Genomic DNA, 7,508 nt, shown 5'->3' with positions numbered 1-7,508 from the left:
CAGATCTGGCCCCCTGTGACTTTTTCTTGTTCCCGAAACTGAAGAGGCCCATGAAAGGACGACGCTACGCTACGATTGAGGAGATAAAGACGGCATCGAAGGAGGAGCTGAACAAGATCACAAAAAATAATTTTTTGAAGTGCTTTGAGGATTGGAAAAAACGTTGGCACAAGTGTATAATATCTGATGGGGTTTACTTTGAAGGGGACAAAATAGATATTCAGGAATAAATAAATAATTTTTGAAAAAACACAAAATTCGAGATACTTTTTGAACAGACCTCGTATATATATATACTTGCTACATTCAGAATTAAATTAAAACATAGTTTTTAATATACAATTATATAATGATTATTTTTTGTCAATTGCTGAATGTGAATAATTTAGTGTAACTAGAGTTGAAAATAATAACATAATTAAGTGAATATAAAAGATACTTACATACAACGATAACCCCGACCGCGACAGTAATTCCAAAGATCGAGCCAGATAGCAGGAGCCTTAGGAGATAATATAGCATTGGTACAAGAATAACTATCGCCCAGCAAATGGTGTGAACAAGGGAATAGTATCTTCTCTTTAGCCTGAACGAACCTATCCTAGGTACTCCGCTCGTAGCAAAAAAATCACCGGTCTCATAGAAGCTCTCCATCATACGATCCTATCAAACAAAGATTTCATCTAACGTTGCTGCGTCATATTGTCGTGTCAAATAAACCAAGTCATTTAACAAAAATCAATTCTCTTATTGTTTTACTCGATTTAATCACAAATTTATGACCACTTTATCCAAATGCTCACAGAAAAAAGTCTAATGTTCTTTTTGTACTTGAAAATACTTAAGTTGGATAAAGCGTAATAAAAAGTCAATTACATATGGTTTTATCTTTATTGAACAGATGACTACTCAACTCTTAATTTAATTCAGATTAAACATTTCTATTCAAACTTACAAAGCATTATTATATACCAGTTACAGAATTATATTTCTACCAAAATAGTATAAACTTTTCCATCTTATTCAAGGAACAATGAAAATTTAGTACTACCTTTTGCTGATAAAGCGTCTGCAGCCATTCAGCAGCCGCTTCATCTCCTTCTGGTACTTCCTCAATTGGAATTCTTTTAGCATACATATGTCCTTCTAGCGGTTTTCCAAAAAGAAGATTCTTCATAGTCGGTTTCACAGGATCAGATGGCTTGAATGCTATCTGAATATCATAGATGGCCGTTGCTTTGCCTCTCATATGTGGAATGCTGGCGGTAAAGCCCTTTGTGCGTGGCGTTAAATGATATTTTAATACTGGCAGACCTTTTTCGATAGCAAATTTCTGACTAGCTTCTAACTTTTTCGGCGTAAAGCGCGTACCCTCGGGATAGAGCAGCAACTATAATTAATTTACATATCCATTTTTATAACTATATAATTATTTTTTTTTAACAGCACATTAAATACTCTTAAATCATTAGAATTATTTGCTCTAAAGTAGCTAATACACACACGTTTAGATTTAAAAAATGGTAAGATATACTCACCCACATTTTATCAGGATACTCGACAAGCTCCTTGATTTGAAGTTTAATATTCTCCTTATCTTTCTCCCAACTCCTCTCAAGGAAGATACTCTCAGCGAATTTCCATGCCCATCCCAGCGTAGGAATATATTGTATCGATTTCTTAGCATAAGCTTTACAGTTCTAAAAAATATATATTTTTTTAAATGTTCTTGTATCAAATACACATATAAATACATTACAAACACATATAAATACATTACACGCACGCACATATGTGTATATATGTATCATATATTTAAAAATTTATTTTCAAAGATTACATACACCTAGCAATCTCATGCGATCACATAGCAGCCAACCTATCAACCAATCGGTTTCATAACTGTGGTTCATCAGAAGGTAGCCGTGTTCATTACCGAAATATGTATCAAAGTCCTCTTTATCTATGTATAATACCAGATCCGATCCTGCCCACCATTCTGCCATAAATACCAATTCTGATGGAGATAAACGTTTAGAAAATATTAATTTTTTAGAAATACAACAAAAATTGTAATATAAAACAAATAAACTTACGACAGTAAAAGGAATAACAGAGATAATAATTGATCTTGCGGTAGAAGTACTTTGAAAAAGGCTTCAGTCCAAGATATAAAATGAATTGGAAGAAATTTATTATCAAGCCGGATGTAAAAAATGTGATGGCAAACAAAAGATGTACCACCAACCATTGCTTCACAAAGGCAAGAACTCTCATTGTAATAAGCAAATAGTACTAGACTGTACGTTTTATAGAAAACATAAATATTTGGTTTCTCTGCCTGCAACAAAAATAAATTGACAAGTGTTTAAAGATAAAAAGACAGAATTGCTCATATATGAAATTCCTTATAATTTCAATTTCTTCATAAAATTCAATTGAGGAATACAATTGAGGAAAAAGACGGAATAAAGGCACAATTTTATTTAGACCCTTTTTCCTGAGATTAGCTTTCTTAATATCGATAATATCGTAATAGAGAAGTATTGTAACATGTAACTTCTTAAACATTACATAAATTTATTTGATACTGTACTTATTTGTGTATAGCAAATTATTTTAATTTTTATTAAAATAAAAATTTTGTAATTAGGCCTTTATTCTGCCCATGCCCTCAATTATAATTATACCCATAATTACCATTGTGTAAAAGGAAAATATGAAAATTTCAAAATAATGTTTATTGTGTATGATTTTGACATTCCAGCAAATAAGAATGGATTGAAATGAATTGAAATGGATTCAGATTTTCAGAAATATTGATTCACGAATGTTAAAATAAATGCTTTTCAATCCTGAATGCATTTTTATCCATTTATAGGAATCTCTTTCGATCTAAAAATAATATTAGCTTTTTCTGTGTATTGTGAATACTGTTCAATTCAAAATTTTGAATAAGAAATGCAGTTTTTCAATCCAATTGCACATCCAATTGAATCTAATTGAATCCAATTGAATCCAATTCAATCCAAAAAAAAAAATATTCGCTATTAAAAAATACACAGATAGAAAAAAATTTCAATCCACTTTAATCCATTCTCGTTTGCTGAAATTAGACAGTTACATGTGCAAGTATATGCAAACAACTTGCCTGAGAGCGAAAAAAACAATTGTAGCATCGTTATGTACAATTTTCTGATCACTGGATGCTGTTACATATAATAGAAATTATAACTAAAAATATAGAAATTATATACTACTTTTTATTAATTGGCTTATATCAATTAATTTGGCATGGAAAAGGAAACAAATTATATGATAAAAAAGACGAACTATTTACATAAATCATATATTGAAATAAACACAAATAATAACAAGTAATCAGTATATTTTTACTTGGAGAGATAAGTCAGGTATAAAGACAGAGAATTATTACATATGCAACAGGTTCTTATGGGTTCATTTGTTTTTTTAAACAGAGACAAACCATTTGTTTTTTTTAAACAGAAATAAACCTTTACAAGTTTATGTTAAAAACTATAACTATACTATACTATAACTATATTAATATTCATTTATAATATCGAGGCAAGTAGGCATTTCATATTTTTCTTTCATTTCATTTTCTTCATTTTCTTCATATAAAACAAAGATTCCTTTTCCAGCTAAAATAAAAGAAAAAACACAAATAGCTGTAAGAAATAACAAATTTGTATTAAAAACAAAAAAAATGGTAAATAAAAAATTTTTTATTACTACATGTATAAGTTATTACTGCGCATGATATAAATGATTCTAAATATATATAAACAAATATATATAAATATATACAGGGTGTTTTGAAAATAATGATAAATCTTTCGCATAGGGACCGAATGGATTAAACTAAGAAGAAAAGTTCTCTATCATTTTACGATTTTAGCAATAAGTTAATAAGATATTAATTGTTTATAAATAATTCTTATAAACATATCATTATATTCTTATAAATTATTTAAATATGGGATGCTACTTTTTATATGGATATATATTTAAATTCATTTATATACATGAAGAATGACCTACTTGGTAACTAGAATTTACAATTTGTTTTAGTTTTTCATAAAGTTTTGTGGTTTCCCCCAGCTATTTGCATGCAACTTCTTTTATTCCGAAAAAGGATTTTTTATTCTGTGTAAGGAAAACGAAATAAATAGAAAAATATGCAAAATGCGTGTTCTGTCGATAACACCAGTATCCCTTTAAGGCTCTTAAGTACAGTGAATCATCGAAAAAACGGTGTTGCAACTTTTCTGTGACCCATTATACTCACCTCAGCCATATTGAATCGTGACATCATAAGCAAAAAATGATACAATGATTTTTTCGCATGTCATTTGTAAATAAAGACAATTTGAATAAAACGGAGTAATAAGATCGCTGTAAAACATTTTTAAAAGTTCTTATTCTTCTCAACAATCAGTAAATAATCGAAAAAGTTCGTGAAGTGAAAATAGGCTAGGCATGTATATATTGAGTAAAATCTAATGAATGCACTTTATGTACCTTTTATGACTACTGCTTATAGTGGGGGGAGGGGGGGGGACAATGATAGTCTCAGCCCATTTATACAAGTATTTTGAAACAATTTTATTATTCCGTTATATCAAATGTCTTTATTTATAAATGGCAGGCAAGAAAAGTCAACGTGTCACTTACGACACATTTCTTACTTATGACATCATAATTCAATATAGTTGTAATGAGTACTCAGAAGTCTTGAACTTTCATATCAGTATTCAATAAAAACAAAATATAAATCTGTAAAAAATTTCATGATTCATAACATTAGCTTCAATAAAGATCAAATTTGACTTTCTAAGGACAATTTAAATTAACAAATTAAATTTGACATTAAATTCTTAAGATACTTTACTAAATTACAATTTTTTATCGTACAAGTTGTACAAACTTAACAAGTGTTAATGAAAGAATCTGAAAAAATAGTTATCATTATCATATAAGAAGACTAGATATAACGTTGCGCATAGTGATCACAGTATAACCAGTAAGAACATTTCGTGTCAGCACCTTTGATCTCCATGTCGCCAGTCGTATGAGTATCTATCCATGTTAACATTTAAAAAATCAAGGACTGAATTGCAATGCCTTATATGTAGTCACACACTCACTCACGCCCGCGCGCGCGCGCGCGCGCACACACACACACACATTACCACATTGATTAATATTGCATGTAACTTTTCTTTATTTTATTCATTTTTTTATATTTAAAACAGCTCCCACAAACTGTTTTCTTCTCTATATACAATACATATGGGGTGCATGTGATAATGCATCATGAAATAGAATCAACAAAACACAGCCATGTATGTTGCTGTCGTCTTGCATTTCATTCGATCCAGCTCAAAACAAAAGTTATGTAGCCATATCGCGCAGACCTGCATTTTTCCGCGAGTGTCTCTACTGGTTATACTGTGGTGGCAGCTGAATATAATTTGGAGCAAATTCCTGATTAATGTCATATTTCTAATACCAACTTTGTATTGGCTTATAAAATTTAGGATAAATTGTTCACAAATGTTGTCACTACTTTGAAATGACTATGCATCTTTAAAATTGATTCCCTGGTCTTTTTACATACCATCATTATAATAATATTATGCAATGTTTTATAAGTTTCTTCCAAACAATTCTAAATATCAGAATTATACCTGAAATTAACACAAACTTGGCACTGTGAAAAAATAACTGTCATCTAGAAAATTAATAAATAACGAATATTTGTATATACATAATTTGATAGTAATAAAAGTAATAAAATTTTGACATGTGCTTTATCATATAATACAGAACATAAAACAGTTTACATAAAATATAAAGTTCTATGTTTGAAAGTTTCGTCATATTGGGTTTTGTAGTACATATTTGACGTACTCCACGATCTCATTTGTCTAAGGGTAGTACACTCCAAAATGTTCTTCCCGAGGAAAATTTATTTGAAATATATAGTATACGTATACTATAGGATATAGAATAAAATATTCCTTAAAGAGAACGTTTTGGATGTAGCCTAAACTTACCAAATAAATAGAATAAGCGTGATGTTTACGTGCCGTAATGTTTAAAAGAGATTGAGGCGTTTTTAATCATAAATACGCCGCAACGAAAACAATGTGTATCTCTGAAAACCCAAAAGATTTTTTTTTGCAGATTGTATAGTGGAAAACATCCGGTCTTACCTTAATTCAACATCCCAGGCAAGAGGAAGCGTGCGTGCGAAAGAGAACTGTGCATGTGCCAAGTGTAGAATATGGATCAAAGTGCGAAGTTCAAAAATTCACTAACAGTGAATTGATGGTGCGCTTTTGTGCGTGCCTCGACAGTGCCTTGACGTCGGCGCTCCGTACTCCGTTCCTCTCATCAGGAGAATCGGAATGCCTCCATGCTGTGCGTGCGCGAACACTAGCAATTGCCATGATGGAAGAAAACAGATGAGACAATGCGCATAACGGCAATTCAGAGCAATCAGCTAGCCAATCAAATTTTGTGTTAAATTTGATCCTACTGCGCATCCCTTAAGTTGTCTCACCTGTTTATTTTCACTATGGCAATCGCTAATATCTCTAGAAGTCGAGTCTTGCAGATAGGTAAAATCGCTAAAATAACTAAAATCTGTCCAATTAATAGAGATTTTAATGAGCGATTTCAGCGATTTATTTCCATCAGGAGCATCGCAAAAAGATGATATTTTATTTATGCGTTTTTGTCGCACGACAAATTTTTCAAGCCTGTTAATTGGCTATGAGATAGAGAAATCAAACCTCTCTGTCCTGCATATATTTGTCGTACAAAAACAAATAAAATAGTATCCCAAGACCGCTATTCTTGAGTATCTATGTATACGAGTATCTATGTATATCTCGTATATGAATAATTTTCACATGCGAAAATAACAATTTCTCGATTGTAATTAGTCGATTGGTCGTTACATGACATTTTCCCGAAAAACTAACATATTATAGGACCGTATATGTGATAACACAAACTATAGAAATCAAAACCTTAAATGGTCTAACTGGATCTTAAATGCTTGTATGCTTAAGTGAATTTATATACTACGTATATAATTCCATTTAAGACTTTAATTTTTATAGTTTGTAAACTCAAAAATGTTGATAATAACAAAACCCTTAGACAACACAATTTTAATTTGTACAGATTAGTAACACCATTAAAGTAGTAAGTCCATAAGTTTGTGGTACGGATTTATGAACGAACTTATGGACTTACTGTAAGAAATTTACTGGCAGAAATAGAGATAACAGAGAAACCATCAGGATATCAATCATGAAACCTAGCATGGAAAATGAAAAGTGAAAAATTTCTCCATTAATTTCAATGGTAAAAATTTTCACTTTTATTTTTCATCCTAGGGATAAAATTCCATAATTGATATCCAGGGCTGTGTGACTCAGTGGCAGAACGAAAGTCTACTAACCCAGAGG

The 7,508-nt window shown here is 30.8% G+C and overlaps 1 protein-coding gene across 1 annotated transcript in view; it reads right to left on the bottom strand.

The window, feature by feature from the left end:
• LOC108748642 (1-acyl-sn-glycerol-3-phosphate acyltransferase gamma-like) overlaps positions 1 to 6,579 on the bottom strand; it is a 9,546-nt gene extending 2,967 nt beyond the window's left edge. The window contains exons 1-6 of the mRNA XM_018486906.1: positions 6,243 to 6,579; positions 2,097 to 2,341; positions 1,845 to 2,017; positions 1,539 to 1,700; positions 1,052 to 1,390; positions 444 to 663 (exon numbers count right to left, since the gene is read on the bottom strand). Coding sequence (XP_018342408.1) covers positions 444 to 663; positions 1,052 to 1,390; positions 1,539 to 1,700; positions 1,845 to 2,017; positions 2,097 to 2,277 — 1,075 coding nt within the window. The 5' untranslated portion in view covers positions 2,278 to 2,341; positions 6,243 to 6,579. The remainder of the gene's footprint in view (positions 1 to 443; positions 664 to 1,051; positions 1,391 to 1,538; positions 1,701 to 1,844; positions 2,018 to 2,096; positions 2,342 to 6,242) is intronic.
• Positions 6,580 to 7,508: the final 929 nt, after the last annotated feature.

Source organism: Trachymyrmex septentrionalis, unplaced genomic scaffold (genome assembly GCF_001594115.1).
Source record: "Trachymyrmex septentrionalis isolate Tsep2-gDNA-1 unplaced genomic scaffold, Tsep1.0 scaffold109, whole genome shotgun sequence".
NCBI classification, from domain to species: domain Eukaryota; kingdom Metazoa; phylum Arthropoda; class Insecta; order Hymenoptera; family Formicidae; genus Trachymyrmex; species Trachymyrmex septentrionalis.
This window is presented reverse-complemented; position numbering and strand designations above follow the sequence as displayed.